The following is a 26,219-nucleotide window of genomic DNA, read 5'->3' as shown; positions in this document are numbered from 1 at the left end:
CTTGACAGTAGTGTACATCATACATTCTGAGCATTTCTTTGCAGCTGTACAGCTTGAAATCCAAATAGGCTAGTAAATTGTCAAAGAAGTGCTTGCATATCCAAGTAGGGAGAAACATCATCAATAGCATCTTTCACATTACCTGCATGACTCATAAGTAGGAAGACAGACTCAAACTCTGGTTATTAACCAGTAGCTTGTGTGTTTGCAGATAATTTGTGTGGGGAGAAGGAAAGTGATGGAGAAGTAAAATATAAAATGAGACTATAGAAAGGTCGCGACAAGTACCAATTACTTTCTTTTGTTGTTTTTTTTTTTTTCTTGCAGCCCCTCAAGTGCTGACCTTCTTTGTCTATTAAGTTATTATAAACTTTTGCTGCTCTGCGAACACAAAGATGTCTCGCAGCCCTGATGCTAAGGAAGACCCTGTGGAATGCCCCCTTTGCATGGAGCCTCTGGAGATTGATGACATCAACTTCTTTCCTTGCACCTGTGGCTACCAAATCTGTCGATTCTGTTGGCATCGTATCCGCACTGATGAGAATGGACTTTGTCCTGCTTGCAGAAAGGTAAATATCCTGGATCATCGGCTTGTCTTGCTCATAGCACAAGGCTTTTGCCTTGTGATGATACCAAAGACATCCTTTTCCTTCTGGGAAACATTCTTCTAGTAGTGGCATAACTCAAAGGTGAGGTGTTGGATCTTTGAGATTTTGTCCGCATGTATCAAATCTGTTGTGCAGCTGCTAGTCTTGATTTGTTAAATTCAGAACTGGATTAGTAGGGGAAGCTGTGGATCAGGACCAAGGCATGCTGATGCTGAGGGAACTGCAAAAAAAAAAAAAAAAAAAATCCTGTGATTTGGAGTGCTCATGTGTTGCCAGAGTTTCTGTCAGTAAAGACAGCCAGGATTCCAGCAGTAGGGATTTTCTGAGAGCCAAGGTTCAGCTGAAGTAGCAGAACTGTCTGAGGCAAGCTTATAAAGCACCTGCTTTGTTTTGTTTGTGGCACCGGAGCTCTTAATCTATTTTTTCTGGACACTAAACATGTAAAACCTTTGGAAAATATATCCAACGGTATTAAATTTTATAGCTTTTCAAAATCTAGGCTAAGTCTATTTGCCTAGTATTCTGATCCTGTTACCAAATGCTTAAAGGTAGTATTTTGGGAGTCTCACCTTTTTTTTTTTTTTTCCTATCTCTTAACTGAAGTGGCTATTATTGTGGTTGGCCGCAACTATAAACTTCAGCTTCATTAAGTTGCCCACTTTCTCCTTTGAACTATTTTCCTCCTTCTCACAGTGTTTTGTATAACCTTATTGCTTCCTTATCATCAATGTTTACTATAAAATAATTTCTCAGTATCTTATCTTTAATTCTAGTTATATCCCTTGATTGTAACTTTCTTACCTGGCCTTCCTCTTTTTTGTAACTGCAGCTACTTGTACCCGCTTTTTCTTCTGCTATTTAATTGTGTTCCTACCCTCAGTTTATGCCTTTGGCTTCCTGTCTCACATTACAGCTCCCTTCTCAGACCCTGAGTAATCTTACCTGAGTTCACTATCTTGATTCACTGCCACAGCTTTATATAAACACTTCCAATCGTATTTTCTTGCTGCTCTTTTGGGCTTTGGCTGTGCTAGAGCTCTCCCTGCTAGCCTGTCTTCTGATGCTTCTGCAAGCTCCAAGGCTATTGCAGAGTAACATTGCTAACATATTGCAACAAGTTTGTGCAGTATGTGTTCTGTGGATTCTACGAGGAAGGTCTGCCTGTCATTAGCAAGATTGGTTTCCACATATGCGTCATCTACAACAGGCACTGTGCTGTGTAGTACTTCTCGTAGTACAAGCAAATCTCTACTCTACAAACACAAGATCTCATGGTACAAATGACATTTTTTTGGAGTTTCCTCATCTGTATAAGTTGCTTCATGTATTTGGATATGTTATACTACTTTTTTGCCAACAACTGTTTGATTTGTCTCTGATCATTCATCATTGGAAGTCTGGGGATTATATCTGAGAAATCACACAATCAGCATGCTGCTCAGTGCCTCTGGGATTCTTTGAAATATGGATATTGCCAAGGCTGAACTTTCTCATGTGGAATAATCTGCCTTATGATTGGTTATGCAAATATTGTACTGGGTTGGAATACAATTTGCTTGGAAAAAGGAGAGGTTCTGGAAGAAAAGCTAAAATGAACTCTGCAGTCAGAAGGAATGAAGCACATCATTCCAAGAGAGGAAGGAGACTTCTTTTACAATGGATGTGGATTATATTCTTGATGTTTTCTTCATCTGTGGACTGCAAGATGCTCTTAAGGAGTGTTCAGCTATTTCGTTGGATTGTTGGATTGTAAAAGCATAGAGGATGCTGAAGTGCACACCTTTTTGTGGTACAGTTGGACATTGTGGTTCAGAGACCCTGTTGAAATGCTTGGAATAAACCATTTGGAGCTATACAGTTGATGGCAGCAGCAAAGAAGTTTGAAGAAACCACCTTGTGAAGCATACTGAACCTTCTGCAGCAGGTGTGTGTTTTTGCATGCAGTATGTTTATGTATTTCCCATCTGTGTATAGTTAGGTTCCTGGGGTAAAGATCTAAGCAGTTTTCTGTTCTGTGACAACTGTGCTGTGCATTGGCTACAATCGCTTAATGCTGAAGTGAAGAAAATGGTGAAGCAGTAAAATTTTTGCAGATGGTTTTATTGTAGGGAAGTTACAGTAAGTACTGTGCTCTCAACAGTTATCCCTGGTTAATAATGCACATGCCAGTGCAGGATTCCTACTGCAAAATGGAGCTGTGAAAATACATATGTTAAAGCAAGGCCTCATATGTTAAAGCATACAAATGTCATGCACAGTTAATTAATAGGAAAACTGCTTTCTCTTAATGCCACAGGTGTTTAGTGGCAGTTAATGTTCTCCAGCTGTTTGTCTGTCAGTCTGTGGAGAGTAACAGTGAAATTCCCTAGTTAAGGATTTTGTATGAAAGGTTTGGGAAGATCTTGAAATAAGTCTGTGATAAACTCTATTGGCTCTGCTCTTAGAGTGGTGTCTGTGCCACATCTTTGAAAGGCCTGGACTGCATATTGCATATATATTATTTTCCTAGGTTTCTCTAACTAGCTTCTAACCAAAAAGATGTTAGCTTGCATTACTTTCCACCAAGGAGAAGATACCTCTACATACTTGAACTGTTAGGTAGCTTAACATACATGTGCACAGAAAATGTTCATGTGTTTGCAGCCAATTGAGTTAGTATGTATTAAGTTTTTTCCTGTTAGTAATGGTAGTAGACGTGCATTTGCTTGGCTTGTGAGAATAAGAAAGTATGACTTAACCTTGAGTACTATCTTAATGTTTGTTAGTTTTAACACAGCAAAGGCACTGCAAACATTAATGGCTTTTGAAATAAACTTACAAATTATTTCTGCTTAATTCATTAACTGTAAGTTCTTCCTTTAGAGGGGGAAAAAAAAAAAAAAAAAAAAAAGAAAAACAGAACTGACCTGTTCTTAATGCCTTTCAGGATTGTAGGTCTAGTCAATTGTAAGATGCTAAGCAAGCATTTTCGTTTTTTTCCAGTCAGTTGGTTTCTTAACTGTGAGAGAAACAGACGCTAAGCGATCAAATTAAAATGAAAATATGCTGTACTTTACAAGTCAGCAAACTCACTAGTTTCGGTTGTAGCACCAGTGATTTTTTTTTCTTTGATATTTTTTCCTTAAAATTCAGTAGCCTAAGTATTCTTTTTTGTATGAATGTCTGTAATTTTTAGTGACTTATGGTCTTTGATAGAGCGTAGCACAGAAACACAGTGTCAGCTATTACAATTTTTAAGTGTCACTGAAGAATTAAAAAAAAAAAAACCACAAACAATCAAAAAGCATGACTTTTTCACTTTTCTTAATTGCTTTGCACTTCCACCAAAAAGTATAATTTGATATGCTGCTATTCTTGTATCTTGCTATGTCAAGGAACTAGAGAACAAACCTTATTCCTCCTGGTGCATTGTATTGAAGGTGGAGATTAATATTAAGCTTAGACACTTATGTGTAAAACATTATAGTTTGGTCATGTTCTTGTCTTTTTTCTATTCTTGCCTCTGTAAAAGCACCACAATCTTCAAACATCCTTTCTTCTTATGCTGCTAGTTCCATAGCTGAATAGTTCAGTACAATCATTGATATTTAGAAATTCTACTTCTTGTTTGATGTAACTAGTATGATGCATACAATACATAAATCTTATTGACTTTCTCTGTATTTTTCATTTCAGAACCTGATTCCTAGCGAGGCAGCAACTGGGAAATATTGGTACATCCGTTGTGTGGAAGGAATGTGACCCATCTGGGAAATGACAGACTCAAAATGCTTTATAAATACCAGCTCAGCTTTCAACAAATGGCAAAATTTGGGGGGAAAAAAGTCTGAAAGAAAAAAAAAAAAAAAAAAAAAAAAAAAAAAAGACAAACTTAGTGAGGAAGACTAAGAATTCATCAAGGGCCATCTCTGCTAAAAGAAATGAGACTTCAGAAGAGACATTTGAACTTTTGAAGTTCTTATAGGACTACCAGCAACTTGTAGATAGTATAAACAGTTGGGTCATTATCCATCTTGGCAGATCTTGTCCAGATCATTTTGCTGAAGAGCTTTTGTATAACTCAAGAGAAGGATGTCAAATTTAGGTAGTAAATCAGTGATGTTGGCAAATCTTAATGTATCTGAAGGTATATGAATGCTGATAACACTTGATGTAGCTACTTTGTTTGGATCTCAAATTCTCGACCATCTAAGGAATTGGTGATAGTAAGTTAAACTACCATCTCAGCCATTAAGAACATCTAGCCTCTTGTTTTATGCCATGCAAAACAGAAATAGATTTGTACTTGACTTAGGTTGGTTTGGTTTTTTTTAGGCATATCTAGTAACATGGCCACTTCAACTGGCTGAGAGCTTGTGGGGACCTATGGTCCTCCTTTGGTTTAGTAGAGTTGGGCAGAGTAGAAGGCAGGTGAAATGATATTGTGAGATTACCCCCACAGTCTGTTCACTTTGCTTGGCTTTCAGAGCCATTTCCCATCAGCATTTACAGTTTATATTCTGTCTGTAATTGAACTGTCCCCTGAGTTCATGAACTTCACTCTTAGAAGCAGTTGCTCTGAAGATGAAATCATTTATTTTCCTGTTTGTAGACTGAGTTTATGCCATTACTTAAAGTTGCAGAATTGTTGGGACTTAAAATTTTTAGAATTATCTTCTCAAATACTGGTGGTGCTATGCTTGCTTGTCCTTAAATGCATAAAATTATTCAACTCTCATCATTCTGCACATTTTATGTCATCTATCGCTTAGAATTGTGTTTCTGATTCACTCTTGAGTCAAGAGGTGCATAGACTCATTTACTGGTCCTGCAAGTCAGGATGTCCAACTGTTTGTGTTCCTTAGAGGCGTTAAATGTCACAGAAGTGATAAGGATGCATATGAAACATTTCGTGTACAATACATCGCTGCACTGTCTAGTGAGAACTTTTAATCATCTGTTGCTCAAACAGGTTATCTGTGGTGGCAAACTACTGTTACTGTAAATGAGTGAAATCCTTATTCTGGTGGTTCCGTTCTCCTGCTGAGAAGACATTTCTACTCTCTGATTTTGGAGTCACTGCTGTTCAGTTGCATGTCTCCAGCAGTTCGCATGCTCTCCCGTACAAATACAAAGCACTATTTTTATTATGGACAGATGCTGTCCTCAGGCATATGCTTGAGACATGCAGGAGGTTTGCAGACCTGTGTTGAGGACTTCCAGTAACAATTTGCTGTATAGAGAAGGGATGTACTGTCTTCATGCTTCTCGTTTGAAGATACGTTTGTAATGCCACTATCTCTGGCAAGAAAGTAGTCAGTGAACTCTGGCACTATTTGCTGTATTTTTGGGGGGTATTTGGGGGGTCTTACAGAACTACTGAAGGCACAGTACCAGACAGCATTATATTTGTAAGTCCTGCCTTGTTTAGTATGAGATTCGAGGAAGAAGTTAATCTGTAAAAATCTGATTTATCATGATACCACCCTGTTCACTGTTGGGCAAGCCATTTTATTTTCAGAACTCCATCTTGTACCGGTGCACTTGTTTCTATTCCTGAGCAGAGCTTGATCACTGTAACTGAATTATATCTCTTTGAGCACTCTTTTCTTTTCTCCAGGACAAACCAGTATCTCCTTTATTCTGAGACTTTGAGAAGTTCTTTAAGTGAAGCATGCTATAGGATTATTCTATATCTATACATTTTTTTTAATGTAAATGTTAAAACTCAAGAAAATCATCGACTATAGCTGGTTTCAAATGGCCTTCCTAAGATAGGTCTTTACTCACCGTCAAATGATCACTAAATGTTCAGTAAGTGAAATCTGCATTAAGTATTTGGCATTACTTATGAATGGGGTAACTTTGAAGAGCAGTACAGTCTTAAGTATTGCTCTTAAAGGATAATGCGAGTCCTTATGATGTTTTCATGCAAAGCGCTGAAGTGTGTACTTCTGATTAATACTAGATATCGTACAAATTTAAATTCCTTTGTGATACTAAAAATATGTTCTAGAGAACTTGATGTTTAAACTTGCAATGCCATCTGCTGAAGTTGGCCACAGTGTGTTTACAGATGTTGTCTCAAGTATAGTGTACTTCAGATGCTAGAGTTGTGACTTACTAAACTTGAAAGTGGATCTTTGTTTTGTTTGGAGATGTACTCAGAAGACTATCAGTTCTAAGAATTTGCTGAGTGGCTCTTTCAGTATCAGAATACATGTGTTTAAGCCAAACCTTTTTTTCATTTGCCACTGTAGGTTTACTCAGGTCATTTAGTATGACAGTGTTTTGTATTCTAGTATTAGTAGAGTGCAGTTAGGTAAGTTAGCACATTTTTTTTGTTGGAGATTGACATCTTTGGTTATTGTAGTGCAGGCTAAGTGCTTGGCTTAGCATACTGCTCTGCTTAAGTTCTTTACCTCAGATCTTTGCCTTAACACACATCCTGTACTACTCTTCTTTTCTGATTATGTCTTCAGTGTTAGAAACACTTTGAAGTTTGTTCTGTGCACCTGCTTCTGTGCCGTAGCATTGCTTTGTACATTTGTACAAGTATGAAATATAACTTCTCAGTTTGAAAAGAGTGGGGGGGGGGGGGAAGTTCTTTACAAGGAGAGTGGTTAGGCCCTGGAACGGGCTGCCCAGGGAGGTTGTGGATGCCCCGTCCTTGGACGTGTTCAAGGCCAGGTTGGACGGGGTCCTGGGCAACCTGATCTAAATGTGTATGTTTGGTGGCCCTGCTAGGCAGGGGGGTTGGAACTACGTGATCCTTGAGGTCCCTTCCAACCCGGGTGATTCTGTGATTCTGTTTGGGACAAGTAAGGAACATGGACTGCTTGGAGTAGTAGTCTGGGACAGAAGACTGTGCATTGTAGTCTAAATGACTGAGCTAAAATACTGCCTTTATAGCAATAGGTGCACGCTCTACGTGAATACAGCATTTCTAGGTACATCTTTCTAGGTAATATCAAGCACCTTTCTCTTTTTTGGTGGTTAACTTTGAAATTATAATCTAGTCTGTTTGAGAAGTCGTCTGTAGACTATAATCTTAAGGTTTGAAATGCACCTTTGTCCAGGGAAGGCAAAGTCCAAGTTTCAAACTGATGAATAAGCATGGCAAAAATCAGTATGCAGTTAACTGTTTTGAAACCTGTCTTTTTACTCAGAGTAGGTAACCGTGTAAAGATTGAGTCATGTAATGGTGTTGCTGTTGTCTTGGGTCACTGAAATTACATTTATACTTCAATTTCTTATCTTGTAGTCTTCAAGTTTGTTAATACAGATTTGAACGTATCAAACAACTAAATATGAGTTGTATGTGCAGAGTACTTTCACTCTACTTACTGTGCAGAGTTAGTGAAATTTTAATGGGATGTGTTGGCTGTCATGTTGTGGCTGCTTTTAATGTTGCCAGATTGACTAGGCAGCTCATTTAGGATGTGGCTCTTGCTTACATCAGTATCATGCCCATAAATAGGTAAACTTTCTGAAAATTTGCAATATTTACTTAATATGCTACCTTCATGGTTGGGCATAACAATCAGAACAGTCTGATGCAGGAATGAAACGCGTGTCAGAATGTCAGGATTAATGATTTTCAAATATGTTGTCCTCCTATATGGGTTGTTTTTAATTGTATTTGTTGTATCTAGCCATATCCAGAAGATCCAGCAGTGTACAAACCACTCTCCCAGGAAGAGCTGCAAAGGATAAAAAATGAAAAGAAACAGAAACAAAATGAGAGAAAACAGAAGATATCAGAGAATCGCAAACATTTGGCCAGTGTACGGGTTGTACAGAAGAATCTTGTCTTCGTGGTAGGGTTATCTCAGCGCCTAGCAGACCCAGAGGTAAGCACTTCATATCTGTACATCTTGCTCTTAATTTGCTATCAAGAAACTACTGGGATACCTTTATATGTACTCTCGTCTGTGTTTATTGGATACTAAAATAAAGAACTTTCAAAAGGCTCCTTGATGCTGACTGAGGCCTGCTTAAGGCAACTACTGAGCTTCTTATTCCAGAATATTCAAGGTCAAACTTAACCAGGCTTTGAGCAGCCTGCTCTATTTGTAGATGTCCAGCTCCCCTGCAATGAACAGGGACCAGATGATGTTTTAGGGTATGTTTGAGTTCAAACAGTTCTGTGAGAATAAATTCACAAGTAATTTGTATCTTTTGCTTTTGAGAATATGGATGCTTTACTTTTTTAAGGAAATTGCGTTACGTATGGGTATGTACTGAACGTTGCAGCACCTAGTGACATGTTTTCAAAGAAACCCAGCTTGAAAAGAAGAGGCTAAAAAAAAGCCGTATTAAATATATCTACTTTAAATTTTTGACTCTTATACAAATAGATGTGAGTTGGAAAGGGAGAATGGCTTCTATTTACTGCTTCTGAAGATAGGTCTGTAGATCATCATAATGGGAGTACAGGTGAATCCACTCCCATGAAAACTGTGATGGCCATTCTGCCTTGTGTTATCAAGAATGTAATCTTGTGTAAGATGTGTCAAGAAATTCTTCTTTCAGGACTGAGTCTCCTTTGTAGTGGTGTCCAATAGTAGGCATAGGGTCTTTGGGAAAGGATACAGACCATACTGCTGAGGAGCAGTCAGAAGAGACCAGTGAGATTTTCTTTTTGAATGTATTGCTTGCCCAGTAGTTGTGTAGGATTTTCCCAGTGTGAATGATGCTGCTGGATCATGAAGGCCTTGATACTGCTTTAAGAAGGGAGAGTAGAAGATCAGGTGAAGCTCTTGGATGAGGACAGCTTAGCTGTGTTGTAGTGATGTCTAAAGGTGGAGCTGGGGGAAGAAGTTGTTCTTGCTTCCTTTCAGCCTATAGTCTAGAATTAGAAATAGCATTTACTTAAGTAGTTTTGGTTAGAGTAGTTGCTTCAACCATCGCAGGGTAGAGAAGGAGGCTTTTGTTAACAGTGTATTGCCAATTCCATTGGCATGCAGGTAGCAAGTTACTTAATATGCTGAAGATGTTCCTGTTTTGAGTAGGATCCCCACATGATTTGTTATTGTTTAACTAATGCAGCGAAGAGCAGGACAGGAGGTTTTTTCCCCTTCTGGGATACGATATTGTCATTTGTTTCAGTGCGCTGTTGATTCTGCTGAATTTTTTCTTTCCCCTTGGAGATGTCGTACTTAAGTTGCTCCAAAAGTAAAGTTTCCTATTTATTTCTGTGGAAACTACAACAGATACAAGGAGTAAAATAACACTAATTGATAGAAAAAAATCTCAGCTACAAAATAGTGTTTTTAACATAGTCACCACTTACTCCTCTCTGCCGCCATCTGTAGCACAACAACAAAATGTAATAGCATGTTGGTGGGAAGGTCAGACCTGTGCTGCCATACCACTACCATCTGCCTCTGACAGTGTGGACCAACACAGAAAATAATAGGAGGCATTACTTTCGGAGCAACCCTTGTATACTGTCTTCCTACACTTAGTCTACTTTTCAAAAAGGCTATTTTAATTGATTTACTTCTTGGTTTAGAGCAAATGAGTCAGAATTCAGTATTTTGTTCCTGGGAGTTAATATATTTGAACGCAAATTCAAGGTGATTATTTTAAGATTGAAATGAATATTATTTTGAGTTTTTCCTCAAATTGTAAAATAGGTATGCATGGGAGAGCGAGATGCACGTCACCAGAGTAGGGTTTGAACACTCTAGATTAAAAAAATAAAAATTAAAAAAACAGAACGACAGAAGATAAAACATAATATCCTTCCTTTTAAGTTCTTTACTTTGGTAACAGTGTGCTTTGTGTTGTCCATAGCTATGATTTTTATTGGAAACAGAAGTCCATCTACTTGCTCTCTTCCACTTTAACAAAAAGCACATCTCTACAGCTCCTGGGTGCACAGATACGCAGATTGTTGATAAGTAGCATAGCACTTTAACTTCTTTTTCTTTTTGTAGGTTTTGAAACGACCAGAATATTTTGGGAAGTTTGGTAAAATACATAAAGTTGTAATTAATAACAGCACATCATATGCAGGCTCACAGGTAAGTTTGTAGAGACTCTTGTCATTTGTATTCCTCTGGAGAAAATATGTTTGTGCAGAGTGAATGTAGAGATTTATTTCTGACTAGGTGGTAGCTTAAATAATAAAAGGAAAAAATACAATATTATAGAATAAGTTACTGTACAAACAGTCTGACAGTTCAGTTGCAAGATGCAGAATAATTAGAGAGATTAAAAATTGGTAGATAGGATGAAAACCTTCAAAGCAGCAGAAACGCATTCATTCGCTATTCTGCATTTGGGGGTCGAAACACCACTTTTGCTAAGTATTTTTGTATCTTTAAGAAGTGTTTTGATGTTTATTCTGTTTATTATTTATGCATCTCATCTAAATTTCTACGTGTTCCCCTGTTTTTGTCACTTTTATTTTCAAAAACCTATGGCCTTGAATGTACCAGTTTTTGTAGTGAGCTGTTGTAAGATCCATTTAATGCTCAGGTCTGTTTGACAAGGAAGAAAAAAATGTGACCTGTTTTCTTTCTAGGGTCCAAGTGCCAGTGCATATGTAACCTACATCCGGTCAGAAGATGCTCTCAGAGCCATACAGTGTGTCAATAATGTGGTGGTAGACGGCAGAACACTTAAGGTGGTGATATTTCTACATTTTCATGTATTATTTGCTAGAACATTAAAATAATCATGTCCTGTAAAACGTTATTTGTATGGATGTGCTTGCATTCTGGAACAAAGTTATCTGTGTAAAGCTTAGTGTGTCATCAAGGCCATTCTTGTTTGTCTTTGTTGCTTCGTATTTTCTTAAAAACTCTTTGTTTCTTTAATTAGACTTGCATTTATTTTTTTCCTACTGAACTTATTAGCTTTATATTGCACGTAGAATCAGTGGGAATGTGAAGGTCTGTGCACAGTCATCTTAAAATCCATGCTGTGATATCACATGATTTTAAGTAGACTGAAAAAGAAAGAAAAGCCTCTCAAAAGCTCTGTGGAAGTGTAAGATTTTTTTCCTCTTGCTATCTGTGTAAATGGATATAGAGGGTAACTTGGCCAAACTAGTGTCTACAGAAAATGTTTGGTTAACTTTCATTTCCTGATCCTGTTATAAAATATTAACCAGTTGAACACAATGCAAACTCCTAATTACTTCCTCAGTTTAACTTCTTATGAATGCAGATGTTTACTGAGACTGTTATTTTGAGATTTATTTAGAGGAAAATGGAAGTACATTCTAACAGTCTAATGCTTGAGCACGTGGATTTCTTGCAGAGGGATTTCTTAGTTTATCTGCATCAAACACGCAGTGTGTTGAAATTGGGAAAGGAAACTTTTTGTAAATACAGGTTTTTTTTCTTCTACTGTTAGTGGTATCCTCAACTTCTGGTACTTAATTTATCCAATGATTTCTCTTTAAGGCATCACTAGGTACAACAAAATACTGCAGTTATTTTCTAAAAAATATGCAGTGTCCAAAGCCAGACTGTATGTATCTACACGAGCTAGGAGATGAAGCAGCCAGTTTCACAAAAGAAGAAATGCAGGTAAGTATAATGAAAGGAAATGCGTGAAATGTGGCACATGTATTTTCTTGCATTTAATTTAGTCCAATTTTTGTAGAATCTAGTGTTCTGCAGAATGCTATAGAATTGAGTTTTGAGTTAGAAATGATGCTTAGATGCTTTACCAATTAGTTATTGGTAGTGAATAGTTATATTCTGTGTTGCATGCTACCTTGAAATGCTGAGTTCACTTAGTATTGGTGAGAGAAAAAGGTTGAGATAAACCCTTAATAATTCAGATAACATGGAGCTTACTACTTGCTCTTTCTTCATGTCACTGTTAAGTAATGTTATTTTAAGTTTCTGTGAAAGAGGTTAATGCACGTGCATAGGTTTTGTGTGTTTGGTCAGTTATCATGGCTTAACTATTGTGTTGTGATGTGACTGTGCTACCTGGATTGTGTTACATCTGTTAGCCTGCGAAGGGTATAAAAACCATTTGCACATACAACATTGAGGGTAAATAAAATAGGACAAGTGTGTTTTTTTTTTATGGCAAGGTTGGCAGAGGAATGCTTATCTAGAGCAGAGAAGCAAGTAAATGGATAGCCTTAATTTCTCAATGGTGGTATGTTCTGAAGTCTTTTGAGTTTGTCCCTCTGTGTGAGCTATGATACAGATTTTAAACTCAACCTTAGGTATGCATGCATGTTGTAGTTTTTACATATGGTGTGTACGTGAAGCAGATGATCCACACTCCCAGTGTTAGCGTTAGTGTACAGGTGGATGTTGTGTGCTACACTGATTTAAGGCAGAAAATAAGGAAGAATATCTATTAAACATTTTTTTAAAAAATAGTAATTATTTCTCAGAATTTAAGCTTTATTTTTAATTCAAGAAAATATATCCTGCTTGTTCAGATGAATAGTTCTTGCTGTATATATCTTTTCAGGTGATTAGGAATAAGAACTAAACTTCTAGAACTTGCAAACCAGGCAACTTCCTCTGTTAATTTTTCTAAATTTCTACCACCACTTAGATCTGTTAATAGACAGGAACATGCACTCAGATGTGTACAAGCTCTTTAGAATCTTATAGAGCTGTCAGTTGTGAATTTACTTAATCAGTTTTGAACCTGCTCATACCATCATGTCCACAGCCCTTTGCCCCAAAATTTCGCTGTACTTTTTGTTAGTGTTAAACTGATTCCTAGTCAGTTTTGTCATTTGTCCCCTAGTTGTAGCATTGTGGTAATTGCTACAAGCTAAATGTGTTGTTACATTATCCATTGTTTTTGTGGTGTTCTGAAACTTGTTTTGTACCTCTCTCAGCCTTCTCCCCAAACTGCAGATTTTCTGGTCACCTAAACATTGGTAAAGCAGTTTCTTCCTTGCAGTGGTAATTTTTATTGTTCTTCTCTATGCTCTCTGTATAGTTGAAGAGCATATTTGAGATGCAGTGACTGGATGCATTATGTTCAATGATGTAAAGGCTGCAAAGCTAAATGTTGTGATCCTCTATCAGAATCTTTCCTTATGATGCCTAGCACATATCTAGCACAGATTATGAGTGCATAATGAGCTAGAGATTTCAGATCTATTGACAGTGATTTCATTATCTCTGGGTTTTAAAGGCCAATTCAGAGGCCAACATTATGCAAGTGTGGTTTTAGATGAAGTTTCCCCAAGTGTGTCCGTTTAAAATCAATCTGTAATGGAGAACCAAATAGAGTACCAAAAACATCAAGATATTAAGTAATGTTTGACTGATTTGGAGGATTTAGTTGAAATGGGGAATGGAATTGCCTTTTTAATAGCACCCATAAAGACAAGTTAAAGTTAGCTATTTAGCATGTGGATTTTTCTTACTGTTTTGTTAGGTTTTGTGTGTGGGATTTTTGTTGTTTTGAATCTTGTTTAAAATGTAAATTTCCCTGCTTAATTTTTGGAGGCAGAGAAAAAGGAATAGCATTGTTGTAAGCTATAGTGTTTCTCTAGAATGATGTCCATATTGCCAGTACTCTCACTTCCATTCCTATCCCAACAAAACCTTTATAAAGGGAATGGATTAAGTAATGTACAAGTGTTGATTTTTTTTTTTTAATTGTAAATGTAGTTTGAGAGCCTTCAAATCCTTTTTTGAGGATTCCATAGGTAACTCTTGTTTTGAGACTTAAGATTCAGAAGGTCTTAATCTTGACACTTACTCTCTTGCTGAAGGACATCTCTTAATATCTGAAATCTGTAGATAAAAGCTATTCACTGTTCAATTTTGCATATTGATTCAAATTATTAAAATACTTAACTTGCAAATAGTATTTAAGTATTTTAGCACAATATTATAGATAAGCTAGATTGAAAAATACTCTTACTTGCCAGGCTTAGCATTCTGACATGGGGTCAATCCTCAATTTCTGAAAGCAAGAAAATGTTCTCAATCATTTCAGTTAAAATAATTAAATTCTTCAATTACTAGAAGGAATGACTTTTCAATTACTGGTCAGAACATGCTCCTTGTCTCATGTTAGGTAACACTTGTATCACCTCAGTGGTGTTTTATTAAGCCTATATGGAATGACTTATGTAAGGGAACTTCTGACCAGAAACAAGCTTTGATTTTGTTCAGTCCATTTTCTGAAAAGATTGGTATAGTCAATATGTAGAATGTAGACTGTATGCTTATCTTTGATATTAAGGTATTTATGATGTAGAGTTTATATAGTGAAGCTTGTTATTAGAATGGAAGACTGAGTTTTAACAAATTGCAACTATTTTTCTGCATTGGAAGCAAAAAAAAAAAAAAATATATATATATATATATATGTATGTATATGTATATATAATAAATATAAACTGGCTAAATTTGTCTGAGTCATTTCTAGGCAAGCTTTAGATTTGCTGGCATCACGTCAGTACTGAGGTTAAGAAAAACTTTTTGAGTCTGTCAGGGTGACCTCTTAAGCTGGTACAGCTCAATTACTAAGTTTTGGGATGTATATAAATATGTGAAATTAGTGTCCGTTCATTGCAAGTTCCTCTTTCCTTGCAGGCGGGTAAGCACCAAGAATACGAACAGAAACTACTGCAAGAACTATACAAACTAAACCCCAACTTTCTTCAGTTATCTACGGGTACAGTTGACAAGAACAAGAACAAAGTGACAGCACTGCAGAGGTACGATGCGTAAGTACTGATGCTGCTACTTGGCAATGTTTTGTTACTGGTTACTCCACAGAAGACATTCTTGTTCCTCTTGCATTCCTTAAATATCCTGCTCTTTTCAGTGTGCATTGTGTGAAAAATTTAGGTAACATTCCTCTCTCTGAAGTTAGAGGGCTGTGCAATGCTTTGTTCTAATACTCACTTCTACCAAGTATGCATTTGGATCAGTATTTCCAAGTGATGCTTTCTTATTCTTAAAGATCTTTCATTTCATATTTTCATAAATATATATTGTAGTAATTAAGTAACAGATGTTAACATTCTTGGTAAAGTGTTTGATATATGGATGCAGTCTCATTGTACAACAGACAGCCTAGTGTCTTGATATGCTTTTCTTATTTTGTCTTCGTAGCATGACTCTGCAGTTCTTCTTTTAAGTATAAAAACCTTGCAATCTGGAAATTCACAAGAATTATTTTCACAGTTTTAATCAGAAAATAGCACTTATTGCTATTTTGTTCTGTTGCAGTAGGTTTTTATTCATAAAGTTATGAAAAGATTTCTATTGATATGAGCACAGTCATACAAATGTGAATGAAAGTCTAAGGTGGTCAGTCTTCCTGTTTTTTGTCTGCTCAAAACTTATATTTAAGATAGAAGCTATTAATAAATTCCTCTGCTCCTTTTTGTAGGATTCTCATACTAGGATTCTTATAATGACACTGGTAGGGTGAAATGTAAAACTTAAATTGTGCTTCATGCGCACCTTGGCCTTGATCGTGTTTTGTGTTGTGGACCAATTTATCCACTGAATTTTCAGGTGGTTTGCTGCTGGTAACGTCACTGCAGAACAATTTAAGCAAGAAAGGAAGCACTGTATCTAAAATGATGTTAGTGGAGCTTCAATCCACAGAATACAATTCTGAGAGTTGGCATACCAGCTGGAATTATCTTCTTAATCTACTAGAGGAAGTGTCATGCACTCATTGACTGCAAGTGGTCAGGCTTCCAATTTGATCTTTTCTCAAGGACTTGTTACATCTTTTTATTTCTTGTGCACTGGTTCAGTACTGACTTGAAAGGAACAGTATAGCAAAGAAAGCAAACGTACTGCTTCCTGCATTGCTTGTGCATTGATTAGTTCAGACTTTGAGCATAAAATAATAATAATTTGACACCTTATTAGATCCAAGGAAGACAAATGAAGATAAGTGGTACCAGATATGAGAGAATGCTCCATCTTAAACAGCAGCAAGCTTAAGCCTTTGGGTAGCAAGTATGAATTGGAGCATGACCAGTGCTAAAATTTTTAGCACTTCTGAGGAAAAAATGGCATGTTTCTCTAAAGGGAACAAGTAATCTGGAGTTGATTTCTCTTTTCAACTGAACAGCATCATCACACAGAATCTGATCTTTCCTAATGACTAGGTACCATCTTGTGGGTTGCAAAGCATGTTTCTTCTTGCAGCTGGGATTTTTAACTATTTTCTTAAAGTCCTGTCTTATCAGTACAATATTTAGCTTGTGAGCTGGTAAATGTTCTTTACAATTTTACAACTTTGTACCTACTCATGTTCTTCTTTGTTTTGATTCACTAATATGATCTGCCAGTTTATCAGAGCTTCTGACCATTTTGTGTCAGTCGTGTTTCTGGCATGCCGATTTCTTTCACTTTGGAAGAAAACAGTAGTTGGCTTCTGAATAGTAGATGGATATTTATAAATAAACAATAATAGGGAAGACAACATTTCTTAAACTCTGCAGAAATGCTTTTTCAAAATTCTGTTCTTATTTCAAAGTTCCTACTCTGAAATTTTTTTTCCTACTGACTTTTCCCCTAAGAACTGAAACAAATGTTTTCATTTGCTGGAAGAGGAAAAAACACTTGTTAGACACTGGTCTACTGGAGAAGGCTTTTGGAAGCATATGGTTTTGAATATAAAAGAAAAAACAACAATAAGAACACGTGCAAAATGCCACATAAGGCTGTTAACTTTTCATTTTAGTTGCAAAACTGATTTTTACTGTGACATTTTCAAGTTGTAGTATAGAGGTGACTATATCGTAGCGAACATAGTGTATTTGAAGTCTGTTAATGAATTTAGTCTGGTTATATCTAGATTTATGACTCACCTTTGTGAGTGGGTCATTTTGAGACAATATTAAATTACTGTAAGGACGTATAGGTTGTCCTCACTGCTCAATATCCGATCAACTTGCTAACTCTCTTTAAAATGTGTACAAAACAAGGATGAGATATGTAAATTGGTTATGAGTCTCATCTGCATGCATGTTGGATAGGTATGTGAGAAGGGGTACAAGTGGAGTAGCAAATCATTAAATACTAATAGGCATTTGAGGTTAGCTAGTAATACCAGTCCTAACTGAATGAAACAGCTATGAGCAGCTATGGGAATCTCCAGATTATGAATCATAGAATCATAGAATCACTAAGGTTGGAAAAGACCTAAAAGATCACCCAGTCCAACCGTTCACCTATTCCCAATAGCTCTTACTAAACCATGTCCCTCAACGCAACATCCAGTCTTTCCTTGAACACCCCCAGGGTCGGTGATTCCACCACCTCCCTGGGCAGTCCATTCCAGTGCCTGACCACCCTTTCTGAAAAGTAATACTTCCTCATGTCCAGCCTGAATTTCCCCTGGCGTAGCTTGAAACCATTCCCCCTGGTCCTATCACTAATGACACGAGAGAAGAGGCCGACCCCCAGCTCACTACAGCCTCCCTTCAGGAAGTTATAGAGAGCAATGAGGTCTCCCCTGAGCCTCCTCTTCTCCAGGCTGAACATTCCCAGCTCCTTCAGCCTCTCCTCATATGGCCTGTGTTCCAGACCCCTCACCAGCTTCGTTGCCCTTCTTTGAACACGTTCCAGGGCCTCAATATCTTTCTTGCAGTGAGGGGCCCAAAACTGGACACAGTACTCGAGGTGCGGCCTGACGAGTGCTGAATATAGGGGAACAATCACCTCTCTGCTCCTGCTTGCAACACTGTTTTTGATGCAAGCATATGCGGATATGTAGAGTAGGTGTTGGACCATGTATTAAGAACATTAATAAATGGGGCAGCAGAAGAAACATACTTACCAGAAAATAGATTTTTTTTAAGGGCTTTTCAGTTACAAAAACAGCAGTTAAACTACAGCACTTGAACACTAAAAGTAGCATCATAATTGAAACAAATGAAAAGCTGAAGCTAATGGGAAGAAAAGTGGAGAAGGTGAAGATAAACCTCTCATATTGAGACTTTGGATTACTATAGGTTTTTTTGGATGACAGTGTACTTAAATGCATTTGGTTATAGATAATATTCCAGAGTACTTTAATTTGTATAAAATATAACTATTTTCAGTGATACTTTTGGCTTTGAGTCTTCTGAAATTTTCAGATTGAATGTGCTCTCTGAAATGGAATTTAATGGGTCTTTGTTTGAGGAGTAATTATAGCTTTAAACTGGAGGGGAAATGAGCAGTAACTTGAATGAAAAATGTTCATCTGACTGGTCTCATGGTCCATTAGTAATGCTGTGGACTCTTGTGCAGGAATAAAACACAAACTTAATCTGAGCCAGGCTTGATAGATCCTGGGATGTAGAAGGTTTTTTTTCTTAAAAATGGTTTAGTTAATGATTTAAATGACTTAAAATAGTTATGGGATTAAGCCAGTAACTCCAAATGAGGTATACATAGGTCTGGATACTTGAAACTGTCAGTGGACTTTTTTTTTTTTTTCCTGAATGAACATGTTCAGACTCCAGCGTTGGCAGTGCAGTTATCTATTCAGTGAAGAAAACTGAGGGTTCTGCCCAGTTTTCTTTTTCCCATCTCTACCCCTTGATGTTTTTTTTTTTTTTTAATCATCACCATTTAAATTCTAATATCCAGGTAAATCTGCTTTTGTGGTTTATCTGGCTCAAGGATTCATTTCCTCAGTGCTTACAATTTTTAAAACACTTTCTTCATAACTTGAACTCTTCTTTTTTTTTTTTCTTCTTTTTTTTTTTTTTTTTTTTTTAACTCTTGCCTTTTTCCAGACCCAACAGTAATAACAAAGATGCCTGGCCATCATTACAGAGTTCAAGTAAATCAGCCAACGGCTTAACAATGGAACACAGGAAAACGCCTCCTATATTAGAAAATGGCACAGACCCAGAACACATGACTCCAGATGGTGCAGACTCAGATTTCGGGTAATTGTGCTGCCTTTTATACTTCAGATAGCTTGTTCTCTCTCACTGATTGGTGTGGAGGGAATTATTCTCCAGTCTCTGTGGTTGGAGAACTGGATTCAAATCCTGATCAGGACACAGAAAGCCGAGCTTGGCTTAGCCCATGTCAAAATGGCTGATTGGCAGACTGCAGGAAAACCGTCGCATTACTAGTGACGGTACAGGTATGGGCTGAGGTGAGCTGCATAATTAGGGCATCAACAGCTTGTAAAGCTGCCTGCAGCCATGCATGGTCCTAGCCAAAAACGAACCCTTCAATTCTGTACAAAAACATTCCACAAATATAACATGTTAGTTGCTGTACATCAGGAGACTTAACACTAGAAAAACCTTCAAGAGAAGGAAACTTAAATGTTAGGGATGCTGTTTGTCATCTCTTCACTGTAATGTGTTCCAAAAACACTACTGTAGAGTAATGACTCCATGATTTTTTGATCACTAACAGGAACAGTAAGACAGCACATTCAACTGAGGCTTCTGTATACAAAGCAAGTAATTCATCTTCCTGCAATGACTTCTTCATTATTGACCAGTACTTTTTTTGCCCAATTTTGGTGCCTCCCTTGCATAGAATTGTTTTCTCCCATTGCAAGCGTTGCTTGCACTTAAAATCATACTGTTCCAGTGTTTTGCTGGACCAAATTGGGCCCATTCAGAGGTTGAATGGGAAAGTAACAAGGTAATACTAAATATTTCAAGAAGTAGTGCTGTTGATTAGGCAGCTGATCTTCATTTTAAGCCGGTATTGATGTGATACTGAGTGCTGCTGTAAGTGATACTTCTTAGATGTAATACCAATTCAGCTGAGATGTGGGCAGATCCTATGGTTGCATCTCAGTATTAACATGAAACTTCTTCCTCACCATTTCTGGAAAGCATGTACTGCATATGAGTAAAATATTATGACCAGTCAGTAATGAATCATGCTCATTCTTGGGGTCTGGAAGCATGTCTTAAAATTAAAGCCTTCTTAAGCAGGTTCAAGTGTAATGATCATTGTCTTTCTGCATCTTTATTGCTATTAACAGTTGCCTGTTGCATAGCTCTGAGCTGTGATTTTGTGAGTCCCTATCAAAGGCTTTGAGAAAACATACCAGGCGTGTGAGCTCTGCAATCAACTTCATTTGATTAATGAAGTCTACAGCAAATTTCTGTGCTGTAGGTATGCAGAAATTAATAAAATAAGGGAGTTTATTCAAAGTAGAAGAACTTTTTAAAATAGTTTTCAACCACCAAGTACCCCAGTAAGTCTTGCAAATTGCAAATATTCCTCTGATTTTTTTCTTTTGTGATTGTAAATACTTGACCTTCAGTTACCTTTGAGATGCCAATTCAGCATTCTTTTGCTCCCAAATTGTTTTCATTGATGAGTAGCTTTTATACAATTTCTCTAGAATAGAGAAGAATTAAATCTACTGACTTTAGACTGGTTAGTCTTGGAGGGGGTGAATAAATATGAGCAGAGGAGCAAATCCTTGAATTTTGGACTTTGCTATGTGGCTTTATGCAATGTTATGCTTTTCAACAGCAAAGAGTGTTTGAAAACAAAGTGTAGCTAGAATCTGAAGTCTGCACCCAGTTAAAATGACATGTATTTATATTTACTTTGCAGTAACAGGTTACACCCATAATTTGTCACGTTCATAAGAATTTTATCTCTGGTCACTGTCTGTAGGACTAGTGTTTGGGGCTATGCAGTCAGATGCTTGTGTGTATTCTTTTAAGAGCAGATAAAATATTTTTCAGATGAAAATCTCTGCCTTAGAGCTTAACTTAAACTTTCACCATTTCATTATTGTGGTATTTAGTATAATTAAGGCTGTTCACAAGTGCCTGTCAAATCTTGAATCCCAAGGTGTGCCATTTTAGCTGTCATGTTAATTCTTAGTCAATAGCATTCTGAGGTGGCTTTCTGCTGTACCTTCTCTTCTCATTTATTGACAATTTTTGTTATATTTTCCTGCATTTTTTGCTTTCTGTCATCTCAAAAATCAATTTTCTCACCTTGGAACTAATTTTTATTAGACCAAGCTTCCCGTCAGCCTCGAAGCTTTTCTTAATACCAGGATTAGGTAGTTAATTTAATCTCTTCTTTCCCTAGATTTATTTAGGATTTATATGGGAACTGTCAACTTCGGAATTGAGAAAACAAATCTGTTCCCGAGTTTTACTCCAGTAATAAAGGAGATAGAACTGATCACAAATGGAATGCTGCTATAGAACATAAGGTTTTTTTTTTTTGGGGGGGGGGGGGGGGGGGGGGGTTTGGAGTGGCAGATTTACTCTGAAGGCATTTATAACTTTTCTTTTGTCCCGTAACAGGGTACTCCACAAGCAGAGTGGAGAGTCATGGGAAGAAATGTTATATGGCAAATAATTGGAATGTTTACAACTAAAGTCTCAAAGAGTCGACTTTTTTCCTTCTTAACTCCTCCAGTTTAATTTTGGTTTACTTCAAAGCTTTTCTATCACTGCAAAATCAAACGTTGATATTCACATTAAATACTTAAGTAACTTACTGACTCTTTCCCTTCCCACTTCTGCAGCCCTATCGACAAACCTTCAGATTCCCTCAGTATAGGAAATGGTGACAGCTCCCAGCAGGTAAGACAAAGATAAATCCTGTGAACACGAGTTGAGTTTGTTTGGTTTGGTGCAGCTTATATTATGGGAGGAAAATACTTTCTGAAGTGTAGTGTAATTTTAAATAAAACTAAAATGTGCTACTGCTAAGTTGGCTTAATGTTAAAAATCATACTGAATGATATAACTAAACTGAAAGCAGCTGGAAGTTTTGAGGAGAATTTTCAACTGCTAGTGAGGAATATACATAAACTCTCATGACCTAATTGTCTCTCTTTGTCCTTTGCCTGTAGATAACAAATAGTGACACACCTTCACCGCCGCCTGGTTTAACAAAACCCAATCCAGCCATACCCATCAGTTCATCTAACCACAGTGCGCGGTCTCCTTTTGAAGGAGCTGTAACAGAATCACAGTCGCTCTTCTCTGACAACTTCCGGCACCCTAACCCCATCCCCAGTGGGCTTCCTCCATTCCCCAGCTCTCCACAGACTTCAAATGACTGGCCTACAGCACCAGAACCACAGAGCCTCTTCACATCAGGTAGGCACAGCTCTGCACCCAGCTTACATTGCTGTGTATTGCTTGCTTTTGCAACTGATGTCTGAAACTAAACTCTGGGGTGTATTTTATATCACTGTCTCTGATTCACAAATGCTTTCATGGTTTCACTACTGTACAGACGAATTGCATTGACATAAATTTTCTTCTGAAAGAAACTTTTCGAGTTTTCCAACTGCATGGCTAAGTAAACCGAGCATTTGCTTTGCTTTTCTTAGCCATTTGCCTACTTCTGTGCAGCAGAATTCCAAATTTTCTTACGTATCCTGCGTAGTTATCTGAAGATGAATAATCTTTCTGAAGTGAGATTATATATATTCAGAGAAGATAAAAGTACCATTAAAGGTAGTAACTGGAAGGCACAAAATACCACTTCACTTGAGTGAAACGTCTTTTTAGATGTATTAGGTGTATTGATACAGTCTTGGGAATTTTTAACAGTATTTTAAAGTTCTCGAATTAGAAACCTGAGCTGTGGTAGAAAAATAAATAAAATAAGAATGATAATAAATAGAATGTAATGATACTTTTATATCTGGTAGCTTAGTGGCTGATCTTTTAATGTTTCTCTCCCTTCTGGGAAATATTTTTAAATAATATTATCAGGAAAATAACATGCTGTTAATGTACTATACACGCAATAGTGTGAAGATTAAGTAGCAGTGGGAGACAACTTCCAAGTAGCATAATTTTTTTTCCATAATTATTAAAAATATATTATTGCTATTACAGTAAAAATGTGAAGGGCAGGGAGTTTGTCTTTTTTTTTTTTCTAGAAATGGAGTTATAGATATTCTTTTTGAGAGGACACTAGGCTTAAGCAGCAGTCTAGGTTCCCTACCAGCAGAGGGAGTTAATGTAAGTGATGCTGCCTCCTTGAACTTTGCTTTCTTCAGTGCAGTTTCAAGGAGAACTATTCTGAAAATTGGAACGGCATGCTCTAAACCTGAACTAAAAAACTTAAGCAGTATAAGGGAATAAGTGCCAATTGAAAATTCAGAGAAGACTCTGCAATGCTGCTTAAGGATATTTAATAGTATCTTGTAACACAGTGCCTTATTTCCTTTGTTTAATCCAGGTGCGCACTTAGGACTTTGGCTTGTTGTTTCAGTAGTAGTAGCCATTTTTTTTTCTTTTTTAACTGCTACTCAGAAGTATCTGTGAGAATACCTCCTTCCACCCTACGTCCTCCCACCTAGTTTCTTGCACAGCATTAATACTTTAAACAAAATATTGAGCAACTTTAAACTCTGGTTACACATCCCTCCAGTAACTGGATGTTAAGTATAATGTTATATAACATTATAATGTTCATTGGTCTCTTTCTACTCTGCTTTTCCTGTAAAATACTGATTTGACAGTAGCTTTTATTCAGTTGAAGGAATTCTGCAGTTAAACCTCTGCTTTCTAGTTCTGCAGCTTCAACTAAAGCAGAAATTTGTCATTTGTCTGAAAATGGAGTTCCTGATGAATATTGTCTTTGAGCAATTTACAAACAAATATTACGTGAGGGATAAACTCGCAACAGTAAAACATGCTAAGGCTGAGATTTTTCTATGGGCAAGTACTTACTAATCCTTGTTCTAAATCTTATTCCTCTCCAACAGAAACTATACCAGTATCTTCCTCCACAGACTGGCAAGCGGCTTTTGGGTTTGGTTCCTCCAAACAGCAAGAGGACGACTTAGGGTTTGACCCCTTTGACGTCACCCGCAAAGCCTTAGCAGACCTGATTGAGAAGGAACTGTCAGTTCAAGACCAACCTTCCCTCTCGCCCACATCTCTTCAGAACCCTTCCCCACACACTACAGCTGCCAAAGGGCCAGGCTCTGGATTTCTGCATCCTGCTGCACCCGCAAATGCCAACTCTCTCAGTAGCACCTTTCCAGTCATGCCACAGAGGTTCCCACAGTTTCAACAACATCGAGCAGTTTACAACTCCTTCAGTTTTCCAGGCCAAGCAGCTCGCTATCCTTGGATGGCCTTTCCACGCAATAGCATCATGCACTTGAACCACACAGCAAATCCCACCTCAAATAGTAATTTCTTGGACTTGAATCTCCAACCACAACACAGCACAGGTCTGGGAGGGATCCCTATATCAGGTAGGTGAATCAGGACAGCCGTGAATGTGATTTTATTTCATGCTTTCAGCTTAGAGCTCTGAGTCAGGACAGGAAAAAGAAATAGCCAGCTACAAGTGGTAGAACTTTATCTCTTAACTGTTATACTAGGCTTATGAAGAGAGGGAGAACATCATTTTAAATATGCCCTTTCCATGTGTTTTTTTTTAAAGTGGATGTTTAGCCTTGTAACATTGAGCTTTATAAGGAAGGTGGAGTATTCTGTGCCCGTTTAATTTTATGCCTAAGCAGATTGGTATTTTGGTTCTTCAGTTTTGCCAGACTGGGCTTTTCTTAAGATTAGTAAGTAGGCCCTGAAAGTGCATTGTGACTTTCATGTTGACATGCAGGTGCTGATCAGAGTTCCTAAAACTGAAAAAAAATTATAATGATAATTAGTGCCTGATGTCTTGGCTGGGGTTGTTCCCTCTTGTGCACAACCAGGTGACTACATAATAAAACACTCAGTGCTGTTCATTCCTGTGCTGCAGACGGCCTTAATGTTGTGATAACCTTTCACTGATCGGATGCTTGCAGTGTGTGTAAGAGGATTCGTCCTGATTGTGAGGGCCCTGATGTTGGAATAAATAAATGCATAGTCACACTATTCCAGGCTGTTCTGAGTGAATTGATAGGCTCTTACAGTAAGCATTACAGCTAAGGAGCAGTCATTGTTCTGATCAAATTCCAGAAGTGAACTTTTAAAACTGCTTCCACAGTTACTACGTACCTTGACCCACACAAGTTCTCTTATCCTAGTAGGGAAAAAAAATGTTAGTTTCATAATAAACTACAAGTAGAAACTCTGTAAGCTCTTTATAGCCTTGAGGTAGGGAAAACTGTTGCTTGAGATGTTGCTGATGTGGATTTTTGTTGTTGGATTTTGAGAACTATCTGCTGTACTAGGTGATAGTGATGTAAAAGAAGTTACTTGGTTTTGATGCTCTGATGTAAGTGCTGTTTCTGGCTTTGTTTTTCTGTTCTTTGTACTCTTTGGAGGCTTGTGGAAGCTACAGTACAAGGTCATTTAACTGATTTGTAGTATAATCATTTAGTCGAGAGGACAAATGCAAGTAGTTCAAAAGTCTTTATGCTGGCTGTGACAAAGGTTTTAAACAAAAAATACTGTTATTGGTTGCATTGAAATGGGGGGGACTTGGTTTTTTTTTTTTCTATATGGTGTTAAAAAGTAGTGTTTCTAGGAGTGCAGATTGGTTCTCTGTAAACTATAAAGAACTTGGAATAATGTTACAAGTCAAAGTTTTGACTTCATCTCAAAGTTCTAAAACTTGCTAATCACAGGGTTGGTAACACTACTGTCTTGTGAAGTAGGAGGGTGTGGAAAAGCGTTCAGTGTTGAAAAACGATCTGTTTCAGTACAGGTTATTTCTAAGTTTGCAAAAAGTGTTCTTTAAATTGCATTATTTTAATTCATTTTAGCAGTTGGAAAGTGGA

General features: G+C 37.3%; 1 protein-coding gene across 8 annotated transcripts in view; it reads left to right on the top strand.

Annotated features, from left to right (window-relative positions):
* Positions 1-395: 395 nt before the first annotated feature.
* CNOT4 (CCR4-NOT transcription complex subunit 4) overlaps positions 396-26,219 on the top strand; it is a gene marked incomplete at both ends in the record, with an annotated part of 39,974 nt that continues 14,150 nt past the window's right edge. For 2 of the 8 annotated variants that reach the window (XM_079547234.1, XM_079547229.1), the window contains 9 exons: positions 396-569; positions 8,243-8,440; positions 10,532-10,618; positions 11,122-11,223; positions 12,008-12,133; positions 15,140-15,264; positions 22,044-22,101; positions 22,374-22,623; positions 24,249-24,746. In XM_079547234.1, coding sequence (XP_079403360.1) covers positions 396-569; positions 8,243-8,440; positions 10,532-10,618; positions 11,122-11,223; positions 12,008-12,133; positions 15,140-15,264; positions 22,044-22,101; positions 22,374-22,623; positions 24,249-24,746 — 1,618 coding nt within the window. Of the gene's footprint in view, positions 570-8,242; positions 8,441-10,531; positions 10,619-11,121; positions 11,224-12,007; positions 12,134-15,139; positions 15,274-22,043; positions 22,102-22,373; positions 22,624-24,248; positions 24,747-26,219 lie in introns of all 8 variants that reach the window. The other 6 variants (XM_079547233.1, XM_079547228.1, XM_079547235.1 and 3 more) reach the window with 4 other exon arrangements.

The sequence above is a fragment of the Tetrao urogallus genome (genome assembly GCF_951394365.1).
Source record: "Tetrao urogallus genome assembly, chromosome: 1".
Taxonomy (NCBI): Eukaryota; Metazoa; Chordata; class Aves; order Galliformes; family Phasianidae; genus Tetrao; species Tetrao urogallus.
The sequence above is the reverse complement of the archived record's forward strand: the minus strand, read 5'-3'. Positions and strand labels throughout refer to the sequence as shown.